The sequence below is a fragment of the Oncorhynchus mykiss genome, chromosome 5 (assembly GCF_057628025.1).
Source record: "Oncorhynchus mykiss isolate SJ-2025 chromosome 5, ASM5762802v1, whole genome shotgun sequence".
NCBI lineage: Eukaryota > Metazoa > Chordata > Actinopteri > Salmoniformes > Salmonidae > Oncorhynchus > Oncorhynchus mykiss.
The window spans coordinates 15045731-15065272 of record NC_143026.1 but is presented as its reverse complement, the minus strand read 5'-3'; the positions used below and the strand labels follow the sequence as shown (position 1 = coordinate 15065272).

The window sequence follows — 19542 nt, the reverse complement described above, 5'->3', positions numbered from 1 at the left end:
TTACAAATCTAAGCTTGATTGCCTCAATCTCACACAAATTATCAATGAACCCACCAGGTACAACCCCAAATCCGTAAACACGGGCACCCTCATAGATATCATCCTAACCACCCCTCATTACTGTCAAATACTCCCTAAAACACTTCAGCGAGCAGGCCTTTCTATTCGACCAGGTATCATGGAAGGATATTGACCTCATTCCGTCAGTAGAGGATGCCTGGTTATTCTTTAAAAGTGCTTTCCTCACCATCTTAAATAAGCATGCCCCATTCAAAAAATTTAGAACCAGGAACAGATATAGCCCTTGAACAGCACAAAACCATCCTGTGGCGTACTGCACTAGCATCGAATAGCCCCCGCAATATGCAACTTTTCAGGGAAGTTAGGAACCAATATACCCCATGGTATATACCCTGGTCAACCGCCCTGCTTCCCTGTCATTTACAAAATAGTCTCCAACACTCTACTCAGCAAATTGGATGCAGTCTATCACAGTGCCATCCATCCACCAAAGCCCCATATACTACCCACCACTGCGACCTGTATGCTCTCGTTGGCTGGCCCTCGCTTCATATTCGTCGCAAAACCCACTGGCTCCAGGTCATCTATAAGTATTTGCTAGGTAAACCCACGCCTTATCTCAGCTCACTGGTCACCATAGCAGCAACCACACGTAGCACGCGCTCCAGCAGGTATATTTCACTGGTCACCCCCATAGCCAATTCCTCCTTTGGCTGCCTTTCCTTCCAGTTCTCTGCTGCCAATGACTGGAACAAACTGCAAAAATCACTGAAGCTGGAGACATATCTCCCTCACTAGCTTTAAGCACCAACTGTCAGAGCAGCTCACCGATCACTGCACCTGTACATAGCCCATCTGTAAATAGCCCATCCAACTACCTCATCCCCATACTGTTATTTATTTTATTTTGCACCCCAGTATATCTACATGCACACTCATCTTCTGCACATATATCACTCCAGTGTTTAATTGCTATATTGTAATTATTTAGCCACTATGGCCTATTCATTGCCTTACCTCCCTTATTTGCACACACTGTATATAGACTTTTTCTATTGTATTATTGACTGTGTGTTTGATATTCCATGTGTAACTCTGTGTTGTTGTTTGTGTCGCACTGCTTGCTTTAACCTTGGCCAGGTAGCAGTTGTAAATGAGAACATGTTCTCAACTAGCCTACCTGGTTAAATAAAGGTGAAAAAATAAAAATAAAAAAGAGCAGTGGTTCCCAACTAGGGACTTGAGGGGGTACTTCAGGTGTACTCCGGGCAGAGCAACATTCAGTTGGTGGTACAGTAAGCAAAAAAGGTTGGGAACCACTGAACTACCTTTAGAGAGAGGGTACCTTCAGAGAGTTAGATACAAGTCCGTAAGCAAATAAGCAAAGTTCACACACACCTTAACTCAAAAGTTATCTATGCATTGAGCAAAGGTTTCAGCACACGGCTATTATAGACAGAAGGCACAAACATGACTTTACCAGGGGTCAACAAGTTGAGCCAGGAGAGAGTATAGATGGTGGATTAGAGTTAGCCATCCACACCGTTACGAAGTAGCTTACATTAGTGAATATGTTGTAAAAATGACCACATAACTTAGTTCTCAAATATAGGGTATTTTATTTCCCCAACTTTGTGTGGATATTTTTTATGCTACATCTTACATTCAAATAGGATGTAAAGTCAATTCTATTCATGAATAGAATATTTTCTAACAGCAAGACTAAGTCTTTAGCCTACATTTCACCATAAAAACTGGGCAGTGTGAGTAATATCCCTTCTGATAGTTCAATTTGTGTATTTTCAACTTCCCTACGGTGTTACCTAGGGTGTCCAGGTTCTTCCTTAGGTAAGTCAAAAATAAGATACAATTTCCAGAAGTGAAGTTTCCCTTTAAAAAAACGTGTTGGTCATCATAAGAACCAGGCAGTCTTATAAAGGTTGTGTTTCCCTGTTCAGACATTGCATGCATCAACCAATGGTTGCGTGCCCGTCATCGACTGTGCAGTCGGGCACCAGATTGCTATGACATATGATGTGGTTAGCTGATATGTAAAATATTTATCCAGGCATTGTAAGATCTGACATGCGTCAGCAATGTCTGAGCAGGGGAACAGAACCTTGATGACTACCGTTTGTCATCACTTTTAAACGTTAACCCTTTATACTGACCTTGCCATGACAGCACAAAGAATACAAAAAAGAAAAATATATATATATATATATATATAAATATATATATATATATACACAGTGCCTTGCGAAAGTATTCGGCCCCCTTGAACTTTGCGACCTTTTGCCACATTTCAGGCTTCAAACATAAAGATATAAAACTGTATTTTTTTGTGAAGAATCAACAACAAGTGGGACACAATCATGAAGTGGAACGACATTTATTTGATATTTCAAACTTTTTTAACAAATCAAAAACTGAAAAATTGGGCGTGCAAAATGATTCTGCCCCCTTAAGTTAATACTTTGTAGCGCCACCTTTTGCTGCGATTACAGCTGTAAGTCGCTTGGGGTATGTCTCTATCAGTTTTGCACATCGAGAGACTGAATTTTTTTCCCATTCCTCTTTGCAAAACAGCTCGAGCTCAGTGAGGTTGGATGGAGAGCATTTGTGAACAGCAGTTTTCAGTTCTTTCCACAGATTCTCGATTGGATTCAGGTCTGGACTTTGACTTGGCCATTCTAACACCTGGATATGTTTATTTTTGAACCATTCCATTGTAGATTTTGCTTTATGTTTTGGATCATTGTCTTGTTGGAAGACAAATCTCCGTCCCAGTCTCAGGTCTTTTGCAGACTCCATCAGGTTTTCTTCCAGAATGGTCCTGTATTTGGCTCCATCCATCTTCCCATCAATTTTAACCATCTTCCCTGTCCCTGCTGAAGAAAAGCAGGCCCAAACCATGATGCTGCCACCACCATGTTTGACAGTGGGGATGGTGTGTTCAGCTGTGTTGCTTTTACGCCAAACATAACGTTTTGCATTGTTGCCAAAAAGTTCAATTTTGGTTTCATCTGACCAGAGGACCTTCTTCCACATGTTTGGTGTGTCTCCCAGGTGGCTTGTGGCAAACTTTAAACAACACTTTTTATGGATATCTTTAAGAAATGGCTTTCTTCTTGCCACTCTTCCATAAAGGCCAGATTTGTGCAATATACAACTGATTGTTGTCCTATGGACAGAGTCTCCCACCTCAGCTGTAGATCTCTGCAGTTCATCCAGAGTGATCATGGGCCTCTTGGCTGCATCTCTGATAAGTCTTCTCCTTGTATGAGCTGAAAGTTTAGAGGGATGGCCAGGTCTTGGTAGATTTGCAGTGGTCTGATACTCCTTCCATTTCAATATTATCGCTTGCACAGTGCTCCTTGGGATGTTTAAAGCTTGGCAAATCTTTTTGTATCCAAATCCGGCTTTAAACTTCTTCACAACAGTATCTCGGACCTGCCTGGTGTGTTCCTTGTTCTTCATGATGCTCTCTGCGCTTTTAACGGACCTCTGAGACTATCACAGTGCAGGTGCATTTATACGGAGACTTGATTACACACAGGTGGATTGTATTTATCATCATTAGTCATTTAGGTCAACATTGGATCATTCAGAGATCCTCACTGAACTTCTGGAGAGAGTTTGCTGCACTGAAAGTAAAGGGGCTGAATAATTTTGCACGCCCAATTTTTCAGTTTTTGATTTGTTAAAAAAGTTTGAAATATCCAATAAATGTCGTTCCACTTCATGATTGTGTCCCACTTGTTGTTGATTCTTCACAAAAAAATACAGTTTTATATCTTTATGTTTGAAGCCTGAAATGTGGCAAAAGGTCGCAAAGTTCAAGGGGGCCGAATACTTTCGCAAGGCACTGTATATACTGCACAATCATATCGGGAGAGTATATTCACTTGGTCAGTTGAACAGTGAAAACACAGCTTTTAAAAATACAACAAAATTGCACAGGTATAAACACTTCAAAGTACAATAAAAAAAAAATCCATATGAGGTGGCAAATTTGTACAATTATTTGGTTTTCAGCATTCACTTGCTAATTGAACTTCAACAATTAAAAAACGATTATACTTTGGAGAATCAGCTAATTAATTCATAGCACTTGATTATAAATGTCGCACCTTTTTCTTTCTTTACTTAACAAAGAATATGAAAAGGAAACCCATGAATTTGCGATGGTGAATATTATATTTGTATATAATGGTTTATATTTGTTTTAGCTTTGGTTTGGAGATGTGGAAACATGAAAGTAACTGATCCTTGATCAATCCTGAAATTATAGTGCTTTAAAAGCATAGCTTCATGTCTCTGGTCAGTGTCCAACTTGTGTGCATGCAAACGTTTGTTCTTGGGCAGACAGTCTGCTACTGGGACTAACCATCCTCATCCTCCCCTTTTTCTGAGTCTACTTGGTGTGGTCCTGTACCCACTGGCAGAGCCTAAGGCAGTAAGAGGTGGGGCTGACGGTGGAGAAGGCCTGCCCTGGGTGCCGCAGTCTCTTCCACCAATGCTCCAGCCTCTTCTTGAAGCTGTAGACAGTGAAGATGTCAATGATGCCCACAAAGTAGCGATGCTCCGGTCCGTCAATGACGTGTAGCGGGTTCTTGAAGTTGGGCAGCAGCCGGCGGTTCTGGGCCTGGAAGTCCCTGAGCACCATCGAATCTGTGACCGACCCGGCCGGCTGCTCAGTACAGGTTCTCCCGGAAAGGGCACTGCCCGGTTCACTTCCTCCCCGTGATTCGGCAATGCTGCCACTTCCTGTCCCGCCATCCATCTCTGACACCGACAGGGTGGAGTCTTCCTCTGGGACCACCCCTGGAACAGTGGGCATGCCCGCATGGGTGGGGCTTGAGCCAGTGATCACTGACCTGAGAGGTTAAAGTGGAGAGGGGGTAACCAGAGTTAATAGAAACCAACGACCATCTGAAAAGGTTAAAGAGGAGAAGGGGTAACCAGAGTCAATAGAAACCAACAGCCATCTGAAAAGGTTAAAGAGGAGAGGGGGTAAACATCAAGAATACAATTTCCACCCACTTTTTTGTACGCATGATAAGGGTGGCAAAAGAGAGGCCCTGGTGGCGTTCGTCCTGGTGCAGGGGCTGATGGCCCACCAGGAGGCTGTAGTCCAGCACGTTGAGTCTCTGCAAGAACGACGTGTCAATCTCCACCTGCCGGAGCAGCCACGGCCGCTGCTGGTCTATCAGCACAAACATATATATAAAATAACTGCATGTACACTTACTACCTGTTACAGTGTAATAATATGGGTTATTAAAATGGATGTTACTCTGCTATAAGCATGACCAGACTGGCCTATCTCAATTACTACAATATACCTGTAAAGTATTTTTTTCATTGTAGTCAGTCATCTGGTACACATGTGACATAACGCTTGCTGTAACATACTATGACAGGATTAGTTCCTCTTACCCAGAGTGATATACTGGCCCTTGAAGTTCAAGTCCTTGAGGACAACAATAACCTGGCTACCCTCAGGGGCGGGGTCTGTCCACCGGCTCACCTCACAACCCTTGATGTCATACCTGCAACAAAAGACAACAGAGAACAAAGTCAATATAGCAGTATTGCTACCAGAGCCTGTAATATAGTCCCTACTCCAGACTTTTTGGTTTAACTCTGAAACAGGCTTACCTGGCATTTATTCGATCGTCAGGATAAAAAACACTCTGCATTACAATAAAGTACTTCTGTGAAAAGGGTAAGACAAGGCATGAACAAAGTTGTAGATAATTACACACACTATGCCTATGAATAACAATCTATAGTCAGTCTGTACCTTCCTCCTATGGGAAATGTTTATCCTGTGGACACCTTGAAAACAAACCGAAAGTCAGTCAAATGCAAAGCTATGGTAGCTAAGAGAACTAAAAACAGATACAAAGATTTTCCATGAGAGTCCATCCTGTTAGTCTTACCTAAGAACTTGACCAGCAGTGAATGGGGATACTTCTCTAGGTGCTCCATGTAGATTCTCAGATTGGACAAGAGGAATTTCACCTCTCTCTTATTCTGGGTCTTCAGGAAAAAACACTTATCATTCCTGGAAGAGAAAGACAGATGCAGAGATCAGGCCCAGAACAGAGCGGCACATTTTGCTCTTAATTGTAATCAGAGGGCTGATATAAATACTATGCAGGCCAGTCTCTCTTGGCTAAGAGTTGAGGAGAGACTGACTGCATCACTTCTTCTTTTTATAAGAAACATTAATGTGTTAAATCCCAAATTGTTTGCATAGTCAACTTATACACAGCTCTGACGCACACACTTATCGCACCAGACATGCCAGCAGGGGTCTTGCGGCACAAAATCTCTCCCCTATTTGACCTAGATAGTTTGTGTTTATGCATCGATATGTAGGCTACGTGTGCCTTTTTAAAAAATGTATATAGTTCGGTCCTTGAGCTGTTCTTGTCTATTGATGTACTGTATTATGTCATTCTGTATTATGTTTCATGTTTTGTGTGGACCCCAGGAAGAGTAGCTGCTGCTTTTGCAACAGCTAATGGGGATCCATAATAAAATACCAAAATAGGACTAACAAAGGAACTCTTCTATATTTTCACTATTGATGTATGTCTATGTGTGGTGAGAGAGATATACACTAGCAGGAAAGGGAGAGATGAAGAGAGGAGTAGAATATGCTTACGCACGTCAGAAAGAAGTCAGCCTTGCTTTTGGAGTTGCTGATGAACTGCAGGTATGAGCCATCGAAGGAGAGAGAATGCTGATACTCCTTTTCTGTCATTCCCAGGGAGCGACGCAAGCTGGCAAACACTGGCCCTGCAAATGTCTCCATTTTAAAGTCCTACACACACACAGAGACAGAGAGAGAGAGATAGTTATTTTGAGTTCAGATCTGATTGGTATCATCAGCAAACAGTAATGAAAATAAGGTGATAGATACTGCAGCAAGGTCATGGATGTAGGTCAAACAACCAGCCCAAGAATAGATCCTTGAGGAACTCCACAAGATATCTTGGCTCTATTTAGATACCTGATGTTTGCACAGACAAACTCCTCTGTATCAGTAAGAGATTTTTGGAAATCAGCATACCTTATGTATTTGAGTGACTTCCAATCTGTAATCATCTTCTGACAATTCATCCTATGATAAAAAAAAAATTAAAAGAAAATGGAATAATGGTTACCTGTTACCAATTATGCAAAGCAATAAACATTTCTACAATCACTGTGGGTCAGATATATCTAACATTTTGCATTCTAAAAAGAAGGCATTTGTTTTATGTTTTCACTATTTTAAATGTTGTATTCACTACTAACATTCTGTGAATGTTCTACAGTGCCTTGCGAAAGTATTCGGCCCCCTTGAACTTTGCGACCTTTTGCCACATTTCAGGCTTCAAACATAAAGATATAAAACTGTATTTTTTTGTGAAGAATCAACAACAAGTGGGACACAATCATGAAGTGGAACGACATTTATTGGATATTTCAAACTTTTTTAAGAAATCAAAAACTGAAAAATTGGGCGTGCAAAATTATTCAGCCCCTTTACTTTCAGTGCAGCAAACTCTCTCCAGAAGTTCAGTGAGGATCTCTGAATGATCCAATGTTGACCTAAATGACTAATGATGATAAATACAATCCACCTGTGTGTAATTAAGTCTCCGTATAAATGCACCTGCACTGTGATAGTCTCAGAGGTCCGTTAAAAGCGCAGAGAGCATCATGAAGAACAAGGAACACACCAGGCAGGTCCGAGATACTGTTGTGAAGAAGTTTAAAGCCGGATTTGGATACAAAAATATTTCCCAAGCTTTAAACATCCCAAGGAGCACTGTGCAAGCGATAATATTGAAATGGAAGGAGTATCAGACCACTGCAAATCTACCAAGACCTGGCCGTCCCTCTAAACTTTCAGCTCATACATGGAGAAGACTGATCAGAGATGCAGCCAAGAGGCCCATGATCACTCTGGATGAACTGTAGAGATCTACAGCTGAGGTGGGAGACTCTGTCCATAGGACAACAATCAGTCGTATATTGCACAAATCTGGCCTTTATGGAAGAGTGGCAAGAAGAAAGCCATTTCTTAAAGATATCCATAAAAAGTGTCGTTTAAAGTTTGCCACAAGCCACCTGGGAGACACACCAAACATGTGGAAGAAGGTGCTCTGGTCAGATGAAACCAAAATTGAACTTTTTGGCAACAATGCAAAACGTTATGTTTGGCGTAAAAGCAACACAGCTGAACACACCATCCCCACTGTCAAACATGGTGGTGGCAGCATCATGGTTTGGGCCTGCTTTTCTTCAGCAGGGACAGGGAAGATGGTTAAAATTGATGGGAAGATGGAAGGAACCAAATACAGGACCATTCTGGAAGAAAACCTGATGGAGTCTGCAAAAGACCTGAGACTGGGACGGAGATTTGTCTTCCAACAAGACAATGATCCAAAACATAAAGCAAAATCTACAATGGAATGGTTCAAAAATAAACATATCCAGGTGTTAGAATGGCCAAGTCAAAGTCCAGACCTGAATCCAATCGAGAATCTGTGGAAAGAACTGAAAACTGCTGTTCACAAATGCTCTCCATCCAACCTCACTGAGCTCGAGCTGTTTTGCAAGGAGGAATGGGAAAAAATGTCAGTCTCTCGATGTGCAAAACTGATAGAGACATACCCCAAGCGACTTACAGCTGTAATCGCAGCAAGAGGTGGCGCTACAAAGTATTAACTTAAGGGGGCTGAATAATTTTGCTCGCCCAATTTTTCAGTTTTTGTTTGTTAAAAAAGTTTGAAATATCAAATAAATGTCGTTCCACTTCATGATTGTGTCCCACTTGTTGTTGATTCTTCACAAAAAATACAGTTTTATATCTTTATGTTTGAAGCCTGAAATGTGGCAAAAGGTCGCAAAGTTCAAGGGGGCCGAATACTTTCGCAAGGCACTGTACATAGCTACATTTTTAAATATGAAAAAAAGACAATTAACAGCAATGACAGTCCACCAACAACAAAAATGTACAGATACCTTTCCTGTTGAACTCCTCTCAACTTTTCATGAAATCTAAACATTGCGACACAAAATTAGTTAACACGCTACCAGAGGTGGGTCAACAGGGTGTGTGTGTGTGTGTAAGATAATACGTGAGTAAGAGACAACAGACTGGACATTCATGTATCACACTGCTGAGTCAGCAGGAGGCTCCATTTGAATGTGTGTGTGTGTGTGTGTGTGTGTGTGTGTGTGTGTGTGTGTGTGTGTGTGTGTGTGTGTGTGTGTGTGTGTGTGTGTGTGTGTGTGTGTGTGTGTGTGTGTAAAAAAATATATAATATCATGCCAAATGGGTGATAGACATCCACAAATGAATACATACCATACGAAAAAGTAACATATCATACTAAATGGGGTGACTCGGTTTTACTTACAGAATAATACAAAATGCTCTGAGATCATGTTGCTAATATAACAACAGTGTTTGTCAGTTAAACAAAGCAAATGCACAAGCTACTAATAGCCACCTCCCCTAGCTCAGCCAAATACTCTGTTCCAAACCGGATACTTAGCAACTTTCCATCTGACCTTGGTGCTGATGACTTTTGGTCGATCTGAGGGCACCGGATGAGAACCATAACAATTTGAGCCTTTCTTATTGGAAAAGTCCAGGTAATCACTCCCTGTTCCAGTCCATTTTCTTCCGTTTGCTGCCTAATGAACATGACCCAGGGTTCTTCTGTATGGGGCCATAAGCCATGAGTAATACAGGTGGATGGAGCATGGCTCTATCTGATGAGCTCCTTTTGTTCATGTTACATCCCCACCCCTGTTGACCTTCTCATGGTCCTCTGGGCGAACTTGATGGAGGTGGAGTGAGTCAACAGTTACCCGCTACCAGGAAATCAAAATGTATCCAGTTTATAACCAAACATGAAAATGTTGACAATGGCATATGACAGGTGTATGTATATTGTTGTTTGTTTGGACCATTTAAAACTTGTTTTTGACTAGTTTCAGACCACTGTACATGGTTATGCACGCTGACAACACGATGCCCAGATCAAACTGTCTATCCCTTGTGAGCCTTGTAAAACATCTTAATCTACCACGTGTTTGCACTGGGTGTGGCATTTGTAAAATACCTGTACACAGGGCATTAAACACAAAGGGTTAAAAACAAGGTGTAAGTGAAGACAGTCTCGTGTTCTACCTTTGTAGAAGTGTTCTATCCTCCATTGAAATAAACAGGTCAGATTTTTAACGTGGTGCAAACATGCTTAGTAAAATGTACTTAGAATACTTGCACCACACCTAATGTGACCCGTGGTTGGTGCTCACCGGTGGTGGGTTGTCGATGGTGGTCTGCACGGCTGCAGAGAGACCTTCCTTCATCATAGAGGTGAGGCTGTAGAACTCGTGCTGCTGGTCAATCTCAAACAGGCCCAGTAGCTTCCACTGCTGCCTCAGGCCCCCCCACATCGTCCTCTTCACTGTCCCAGTCCTCCGTGTCACCCCCGGCGGAACCCCAGACATCTCCATCTGGGGTGGGGATGCCACACACACACCAGAATTAGTGCTCAAGCACCAGCACTTGCAACCATCTCTACAAAATGCCACATCACTAAAAGGGCTGTTTGTCTCCATTAAAATGTAATGCCATTTACAAAAAAAGACAACTGTGCAGGTAAGACCAGTTGGACCCGCAAGTTGGTCTTCCTATCGATTGGCGTGAGGTAACTCATTGCTGGGCAAACCAGAGGTTGAAAATAACAGTTGTGTCGTAGAGAGACCTGGGCTGCCTGTGGCATGCAGAAAGTGACTACCGCAACAAAAGTGCAATGGCTCTATAGGCCTCAGAGAATGGAGAGCTTTTATTGGCCTGATATTAACTGACAGTGAAATCGAACAGGCCACATAAATTTGACCACAGAAGCCTTTCCTGTTAGGAACAGGCGAGTAGAGGGTAACTAAGGACTGTGAGTATAGGCTAGTGTAGAGGGGCGGACTGGGACCAGCAATCACTAAGGACTGTGAATATAGGCTAGTGTACAGGGACAGACTGGGACCAGAAATCAGCCCTGACATTTCTAGCACACCTGCCCCTTCTTTTCCTTGAGGCTCCCACACTGGCCCATTTTTTCCCTCAAGGCCCCTACACCAGGACATGTTTTCCTTGAGGCCCCCATTATTAGCCAAATAATTAAGGAGTGTGAAAATAGGCTAGTGTAAAGGGGCGGACTGGAACCCGAAATCACTAAGGACTGTGAAAATACTGTAGGCTAGTGTACAGGGGCAGACTGAGACCAGAAATCACTAAGGACTGTCAATATAGGCTAGTGTACAGGGGCAGACTGGGACCAGAAATCAGCCCTGACATTTCTAACACACCTGCCCCTTCTTTTCCTTGAGGTTCCCACACTGGCCCACTTTTTCCTCCTACACCAGGCCATATTTTCTCTGAGGCCCACATTATTAGCCAAAAATTGATAATTTTGCACAAAAAAACCTGAGTTAGACAGGCCCACTGGGCTAAAAATGAACCAGCCCATCTGGCATTTCCCAAAATGACAGATGGCCAGTCCAGCCCTGCTAGTGTATCCCTCCTTCCCCCACATGGGGTATGTAAATATGAACCATCAGTGATCATGGATCAACCAGCTGTCTCCTTGACAACACGCAGGAGAGGAACAAGTCTGTTCAAGTCCCTAGGGCCTAGATGAAGCTGTTGCTCTCAATGCGCCCCTGCAAGCCCTAGGGGCACTTTATCTGTTCAAGCACAGTGGCTGTAACTAATGAGGTCCTTGTTTTGGAGAGTACCCAGCTTCAAGCATCTATTAGCAAAATAACCGTTTAATTAGTAGTTTTATTATGTTAAATCATGATGAATCAAGGATAAACCATTGATAAAACATAGGGTAGAAAATAGGTTGTTTTTTATCAACATGCAGAATCTTTGAAAGAGGACTCCGTCCAATTTGAGTATCTGCACTGCTCTATATTGACCCACTGACCAGTGGAACAGAGTTGACACCACACCCACAGCAGTATACCATCATAATAAAGTAGGCCTACACCTTTTGCCATATAGTAATACTCTATACATGTGTAGGGTATACAATAATATATGGTATATTATAGGACTAGCTATACAATAAAACAATAGGCTAAAAAGGGTTATTGCATGCGCATAACGGTGATACAGCCAACCATTTCTGATAATGTTGGCCGGATGGTTTGAATATGGTGTTATTCTTTCCTGCCAAATTAAACTTTTCACACACAATTCGGATACATCCTTCTGTCGTCTATCCGCCTCCTGTCATTGCGCGCATGGGATACCGACGGGTAAATTTAGCACGACTAAAAAAACTACAGTAGGCTACGTCCATATAGTCAAAAGCATATCCTAACAAAACATGCAATATTAAAATAATATTTGCGTTAACATTAGTAATAGATATTCCAAAATATGAAGATTCTTGCCTCAGTTTGGCTCATCGATGCCACTAATTCAGGTCCTCCCGTGTCTGCTCTATAGTTCCCGAGATCAGCGCATTCCTCCTATCCACGATTGACATAGCAATCCGTTCTTTCAATGAATGCGCGCAAGCGGGGATGTGGCGATAATGACACTGCGCGGAACCCCCAACAAGCTGCACCAGAAATATCCTTTCACAAAGCATTAGCTCATGTCTGTGACCTGAAAATAATGCGGGCACACAGATGATAAAAAACGCCATATATGACACATTTTACGAGGAATAGTTTGATGTGATCAATTATATGACCTAAATCGTAGATGCATTGTCTACACAATAAAACATGATAATTTGAATCAATTCTCATTAATAGACCACATTCTAAACATTGAAATCCTGAATGAATTGTGCGAGAATTATTAATATAACAATTTTATTTTGTGAATACAGAGGACCTTTAACCCTATACACCATCCACATTTTTAGACCTTGTTTTGCTCAACAGACTTTAGAAAATCGTCCATCATATCAGATGCTATGTTATCTGGTACTTGAACTAGCCAAGCACTTAATGGTATTTAAAAGCATGACAGATTTCCTAATTTGCCACAATGATTATTTAAAATACCAAGTGCTTGTGTGGACATAATAAATATGCTTGGATTTCAATTGGGCCCTTTCAGTCCGTGAAGACTACAGTTACTAACTAAACAATTGACATTGGTCATTCTTAGCAACTAAGAACTCAAAATACATCTTTAAGTCTTAAAACAGTGCCTGAAAAGACATCCAAAATGTGGTGAAATGGGACGCCAGTGAAACTTTGATCAAATCTGATATAGTACTCCACAAAATCAGCTAATCTAATTCCTCTCCACATTATGAAGCCAGGTTTTTATCTAGGGCTGACCACATACAAAGTGGTACAAAGTGTATACTGACACATCGATTTCATCCCTTTTTTTCCTTTGCCTCCAACCCCTTTCGATGTGTGGAACAGATGTGGGTGGGGCTAGGTCTACATAAGAGTGCAAATTTCAATTTTTTTTTTTTAAATTCACAAAAGCTCTGACAAAAGCCTCACGCGTAAGCTTAATAAAGATCAGTGATACTATCAAGAGCAGTGTGCGGTTTCCTTTTTCCTTCATCTTGTTCAATTGTTGCCATGCACCTGCAAATAGGATTGCTCAGATGTGCGAGTGCCTTTTGAATTTTGTATCCCTGGCAAAGTGACAATGCTCTTTAAGGATAAATATAGCATCTGCAGCCATGCAGGGATTGACATTAAGGGTTGCCCTATTGCCTGGGTCAAGTGAAGTGAGCAGTTGCACAAGTTTGGCCTGCTCTGAGTTTGCCCCAATGGGCATGTAATGAAAAATGAATACATATAGAAATCAAACTGAAAAGAATTCCAGTAGCCTAAAGCTGATCTTTCTGGTTCATTCCCATTGTTTACACAAAAGACAAACAATTTATGGCATTTATGGCAGTCGGGCAAGTTGAGCCTGCTATTAATGTTTTTACTGATAACAACCAAAATACAAAGAATTCCAGTACTGGTCTGATTCCTTCCCTATGTGTAGGTGACAGGCAGGCCATAAATGGCAGTTTGTGTGTAAATAACTCATTTACATTTTCAGGGAAGTGATCATAATCTTTTGGCAACCAAAAAAAAAGACTTCTGACTTGCCCGATGGGCAAGTGCCTTTCAGGCTTTAATGTCAATCTCTGACATGCATTGCCAACCACAAGGTTGTGGGTCTGAATAAGGAGAAGGGATAGGTGTTGGTGTACAGCAGCTCTTCAAGTCTTGTCTTATGTCTTTCAGTCATTAGATGTTTTCATCAGCTGTCAGAGAGAAGCCAGACTTTATTTTTGATTTCTCCCAACGGAATGTAAGGCAAGACAAGACGCTGGACCAGGGAGGTTCTAGTGAAGCTACTGTTAGCATAACTACTAGCGATACATCCTGACTCGTCTGACAGCGTCTCTGTGACACCATCCCTCTTAGTCCACCTTAGGCTTGCGGTTCTTCCTGGTGACCACTCCAATGAAGGTACCTGAGGAGAGGAGAATATCTGTGGTTACTCTTAAAACGAGAAGAATAAGGTCACTGTTCTCATCAAGACCAGACTGAACTACAGTGGTGGCCAAATATATTGGCACTCTTGCACTTTTCTTAATTAATTCCCCATTTCTTCTAAAATAAGTTGAATTTAAATAAAGTTTGGTCTCCACACCTTTGTTCTATTGTCAACATTGCAGAACCAACATTTATTTGGGAGGGGAATGTTAATTAAGAAAATGTAAACAAATGGCATATACCCCGAGCTGACAAGGTAAAAATCAGTCATTCTGCCCCTGAGCAAGGCAATTAACCCACTGTTCACTGGGTGCCGAATACATGGATGTTGATTAAGGCAGCCCCCTGCATCTGAAGGCATTCAGTTATACAACTGACTAGGTATCTCCCTTTACCTTATATAAAAAAAAAAAAAGGTTTTGGATGGGATTCAGATCTGGAGCAGTCGCTGCCCACTCCAGAACAGTCCAGTGTTTATTATTGAACCATTCCAGGGGGCTTTAAAAATTTTTTATGTGTGTTTGGGTTGTTGTCCTGCTGGAAGACCCACGACCTTCAACAGAAACCCAGTTTTTAGACACTGGGTTGAACAATGCACTCCAAAACACCTTGATAATCTGCTGTTTTCATTATGTCTTGCACACGTTCAAGGCCCCTAGTACCAGAGGCATCAAAGCAAAGCATTCAAAGCATTAGTGAACCTCCCCCATGTTTGATTGTAGGGAGGTTGGTCTTTTCTTTGAATGCTTAATTTGGTCATTGGTAAACATAGGAAGACTCCAATGCTGAAAGAGACAAGAAAGACCATTTGAACTTTGTAAAATCCCATCTAAACATGCCTAAATCCTGGGGAAATGTTCTGTAGACCAATGAAACTAAATTTGGCAATACATCAGCACTATGTTAACCAATAACCAAATAAAGAATTCAAAAATGTTCTGGAGTGGCCAGCGAGGAATCCAGATCTGGATCCCATCAAAAACCTTTAGGGAAATCTGAAAACAGCAGTTGGTGGAAGGCAACATTCAAAACATTGAAGAATTAGAGTCATTTGCAGCTAAAAAAGGTGGCCAAATTCCCAGTAGAAAGGTTTAGCAAGCTCATAGATGGCTAAAATACTTTGTTTTGTTGTTATCTTCGCAAAAGGATGTTTAACCAAATATTAGCTCCTGGGTGCCAAAAATTGTGTCCATGCCATTTGTTTAAATTTTCTTAATTAAACATTGTAAACTTAAGTTCCCCCCCAAAAAATGGTTCTGCCATGTGACAATCCAATAACAACGTGTGGATAAAAAAACATAAATGTTTTTTATCTTCCAAGTTCAACTTATTTTAGAAGAAATGGGGAATTATTTAAGAAAAGTGCAAGGCTACCAATATATTTGGCCACCATTGTAGGTGCCACATATTCACCAATTTGGGTGTATTGCATATGGATCTGTTCATGCCCAGTTAGGCTGTTATGTGATTTGTAGACCATCAGATGGTCATCTCAGCTGCACCTAGCTCAGGGAGGTCCTTGTGAACAAGCAGAATGCCTTACATCCTATGTATATCCAGTCCTTTTAGATGGACATGCTGAGAGTAGGGAACAGGCAAGGGAGCAAAACACTAGATTAGAACCCATCTAATGTAGCATTCAAGAGCTCACCTACACAGAGCAGCAGTATCAATGCTGCAATCCCAGGTAGAATGACAGAGTACTCCCGTGGAAGGAAATACTGGTGGACCACATGATCGCTGTCCACGAAGGGCTGGAAAAGGTACAATATCCCACAAGTTAGAAGACACAAACAATACATAATCTTCTATTGGATTTCTGGCAACGAGTTTAATTTGCAAATTACAATGCAAAGTCAACATTCTCGAATGTGTGGACCTCCAACGATCTTTCTAGTACCATTTGAAAGTTGAAATTTCATTCCCATTTTAGTACATTTATCAGCTAAAACATGACACCCACCCTGTTTTCAAGAGCATGTTGTGTCTCAACCGATGGCCGGCACAACACAATAACGTTAGATGACGTAAAATAGGGCCTAAACTACAACAAATTAGTTGGTGTTTTTAGATCATTTACGTTAAAACATGTTCTTTTAAATTAAAATTTAAAAAATCTCAAATTATAAAATAGTTTGCTAACTCTGTTTGTAAGCTTTTAAATGATATCAATCTCAACCGTTTATCTTTTCCAGTGATGAAGACATGTATGTCTCATGGTATGGTGGTGTATACAAAATGGGTCAACTTTCAGCATCTTTATTTCTTTAATGTTTCGGCATTCAGGCCCAAAAAGCAGCTTTCTGAGCACTTCTACAATGGGCAAATATTTTTCTAATCAAAAGGCGTGCTGTCAAAAGATGATTGAATTCAAATGGATGGACCCATTGGTTGGCAAGACAGCACAAACCAATTTTGGACCAGAATAGCAGTTCTAGGCTATACCTAGCTACAGATTGTTATACCAGATAATGTGATTTAACCAAATATTTTTGGTATCCATTACTTGGAGTTACAGGATAGATACTGTTTGGTGTAGGACAAAGAATTTTCGACCAACCTTAGCAATACTGTCTTAATCGTTGATTCGTGGAAACAGGAGAACGACGCCAGTATCACCAAGGTTGGTCGAAAATTCTCTGTTCTACACCAAACAGTACCTATCCTGTAACTCCCAGTAATGGATATAAAAAATCTTTAGTTTAATCACATAACCTGGTGTAACAATCTGTAGCTAGGTTGTAACTACCACACAGGGGGCTGCTGAGGGGAGCACAGCTCATGTCTGGAACGGCACAAATGGAATGGCATCAAGCCTCCATGTAAAAAAAAAATGTTCACCTTTATTTAACCAGCTGGCCAGTTGAGAACAAGTTCTCATTTACAACTGCGTCCTGGCCAAGATAAAGCAAAGCAGTGCGACAAAAAAAACCAGTTACACGTGTTCGATACCATTCCACTCCAGCCGTTACCACGAGCCCATGCTCCCCAATTAAGGTACTACCAACCTCCTGTGACCTACCAGTATGATGACCCAGATTGTGTAGTATGTAAATAATAGGAGGCTGAAGCCAACCAGGCCCATGCCAACTGCTCGATCTGTCCCTGTTGCCTGCAAGAAATTAAGACAAAATGTATGTGTGAGGTTAAACTGAGAAAATACTGTATTACGCTATTGTTGAGATAATAATAAAGTACCACCATATGAGTCATAATACCCATAAAAGTGTGCAGTCAAACAGGGAAATGGTTCCAATCATTTTTCAGCCGTTCACTTGTCCTATAGGGGATTTTCTAAACACTTAATATAGGGGCTGCGTTTTGTGTAGGCTTACCCTGGCGTGATGTTTTGATAACCGTGTAAATCTCTCTTGGACAAAGTGACTTTTATAAATATATTCGCCAGTATTTACCCCTAACAAAAGAAACGCTAAATAGCTGCTAATGTGGCTATCATAATCAACCACAAATGCCATGATGATCTGGAGACTGCCGAATCGAGGCAAAGGTAAGAATCTCTGGATTAACTATCTAATGTTGGCTAAATGTAGTAATGAAATTTCTTTAAAATGTACCTGTTAGCAAAGGTGCCAGCTAAAGATGACATGCAGGAGCTTTTTGTAACATTGCATGATGTCTATTTTGATGCTAATTAGCATTTTTGAATCAAAGTAGAGCTGAATATATTGACAAGTCACCTTGTCTGAGAGATTTACATGGTTATCTAAACGTCACGCCAGGGGATGCCTAGATTAAACACAGACCTTATTTTAAGTGTTTCTAAAATACCCTATGGGAAACAATGAATGGTGGAAAATTTGAACCATTTCCCTGTTTGACCGCTAGGTTTTATGGGTATTATGACACCTCGACTGTGGGGTTCTATAGGCTAGCTATTATTAGAACAGCATTATAGGTCAGCCTGGTTGGAAAGTCAGGCAAGGTAGTTACGTTTCCTTTCATAATCCGTCTGGGTGATAAAATGAACCATGCACGACACATGAAAACGACGATAGTGTGATAGCTGGCTAGCTGTCTGTAACTACCATACAGACATGAGGGATTACAGCTAGTTAAGTAATGTTAGTATCTAGCTAGCTAGCGAGTTCGTGCAACTCTTCTGGCTTTCACTTAGTCTCTGGAGTTTCCCTAACGAAATTGTATCAGCTATTCCGTATAAATTTAAATAGGCTTGTGGCTATAAAATAAATAGTAACACTATACAGGTTATATTACAAAATGGCTAGTAGCCCTGGCAATTATCTTTTACCATTTCTAACGTGTTGTTTCCGCGTTTGAATCACATCCGCAAACTGCGAGCGTGACCCGGATGATGAAGAAAATAGGTACATGTTCTGTCCATACCCTCGCCTAAATCCAAAATAGGTACATGTTCGGTGCATACCCTCGCCTAAACCCTACTCAACCCGTTTAAATTCAATGCGGTCACGTCAAAGTTGGACGTCGCAAGGATTCTGTTTAGACTACCACAAACAGTGATGCCAATTTAGCAATTTTGTTGCTAGATTTAGCAACTTTTCAGACTACTGTGGCAACTTTTTTTTATAACGGCACCTAGCAACAAATGTTTTTAAAAATGTATTTGTAACTTTTGAAAAGTGACTTAAACGCTAAAATGCACAAAAACGATTTTCTCTGTCACACACTCGGTCACAATACACGTGCCCGGCTGCAAAAGTGCGTTTTGACCTCAGCTCGTGCACAGCCAGCAGCAATTTCTGCAAATCGTTGTTGGCTGACTGCAGCTGCCTGTGCACGAGCTGAGCGTCTGCTGCTGACGTCACTCACAATGCACTTTTGCAGCCAGGCATGATAACTAACTACCAATACACTGCTTAAAACTATAATTGTTCAGAATGTGTAGGTTTACTAGATAAAAATAAAATAAGTAAAATGTAATTGTTCAATAATTAAGTGTCGTGTTTAAAAATAAAAATATCT

The 19542-nt window shown here is 41.2% G+C and overlaps 2 protein-coding genes across 3 annotated transcripts; both read right to left on the bottom strand.

The window, feature by feature from the left end:
* Positions 1-2392: 2392 nt before the first annotated feature.
* Positions 2393-10767, bottom strand: pip5kl1 (phosphatidylinositol-4-phosphate 5-kinase-like 1). Its single transcript, XM_021601821.3, has 9 exons — positions 10357-10767; positions 7109-7159; positions 6705-6859; positions 5970-6094; positions 5831-5865; positions 5686-5741; positions 5464-5576; positions 5068-5230; positions 2393-4901 (listed from the first exon to the last, which is right to left on the bottom strand). Exons 1-9 carry the CDS (start codon positions 10660-10662, stop codon positions 4439-4441), a joined length of 1467 nt encoding a protein of 488 aa, XP_021457496.2. The 5' UTR covers positions 10663-10767; the 3' UTR covers positions 2393-4438.
* Positions 10768-12913: 2146 nt separating this feature from the next.
* On the bottom strand, positions 12914-19280 carry dpm2 (dolichyl-phosphate mannosyltransferase subunit 2, regulatory). 2 transcript variants are annotated; one of them, XM_021601825.3, is made up of 4 exons: positions 18851-19280; positions 17603-17692; positions 16232-16334; positions 12914-14557 (listed from the first exon to the last, which is right to left on the bottom strand). In XM_021601825.3, the coding sequence occupies exons 1-4, from the start codon at positions 18851-18853 to the stop codon at positions 14505-14507; spliced, it is 249 nt and encodes an 82-aa protein (XP_021457500.1). In that variant the 5' UTR covers positions 18854-19280; the 3' UTR covers positions 12914-14504. The 2 variants fall into 2 exon arrangements, with proteins under 2 accessions (XP_021457500.1, XP_090089960.1); XM_090233834.1 differs by having other exon boundaries at positions 18532-18877.
* Positions 19281-19542: the final 262 nt, after the last annotated feature.

What these genes read in the sequence shown, in the direction of transcription:
- pip5kl1 (XM_021601821.3), bottom strand. Translation starts at nt 10,662, where the DNA reads ATGGAGACAAACAGCCCTTTTAGTGATGTGGCATTTTGTAGAGATGGT. An exon ending in GGGCCAGTATATCACTCTGG is followed by an intron (nt 5,231 to 5,463) that starts GTAAGAGGAACT and finishes TTGTGCTGATAG; the next exon opens with ACCAGCAGCGGCCGTGGCTG. An exon ending in CTTATCATGCGTACAAAAAA is followed by an intron (nt 4,902 to 5,067) that starts GTGGGTGGAAAT and finishes TTAACCTCTCAG; the next exon opens with GTCAGTGATCACTGGCTCAA.
- dpm2 (XM_090233834.1), bottom strand. Translation starts at nt 18,582, where the DNA reads ATGTGTCGTGCATGGTTCATTTTATCACCCAGACGGATTATGAAAGGA. An exon ending in CAATCTGGGTCATCATACTG is followed by an intron (nt 16,335 to 17,602) that starts GTAGGTCACAGG and finishes TACCTTTTCCAG; the next exon opens with CCCTTCGTGGACAGCGATCA. An exon ending in GATACTGCTGCTCTGTGTAG is followed by an intron (nt 14,558 to 16,231) that starts GTGAGCTCTTGA and finishes TCCTCTCCTCAG; the next exon opens with GTACCTTCATTGGAGTGGTC.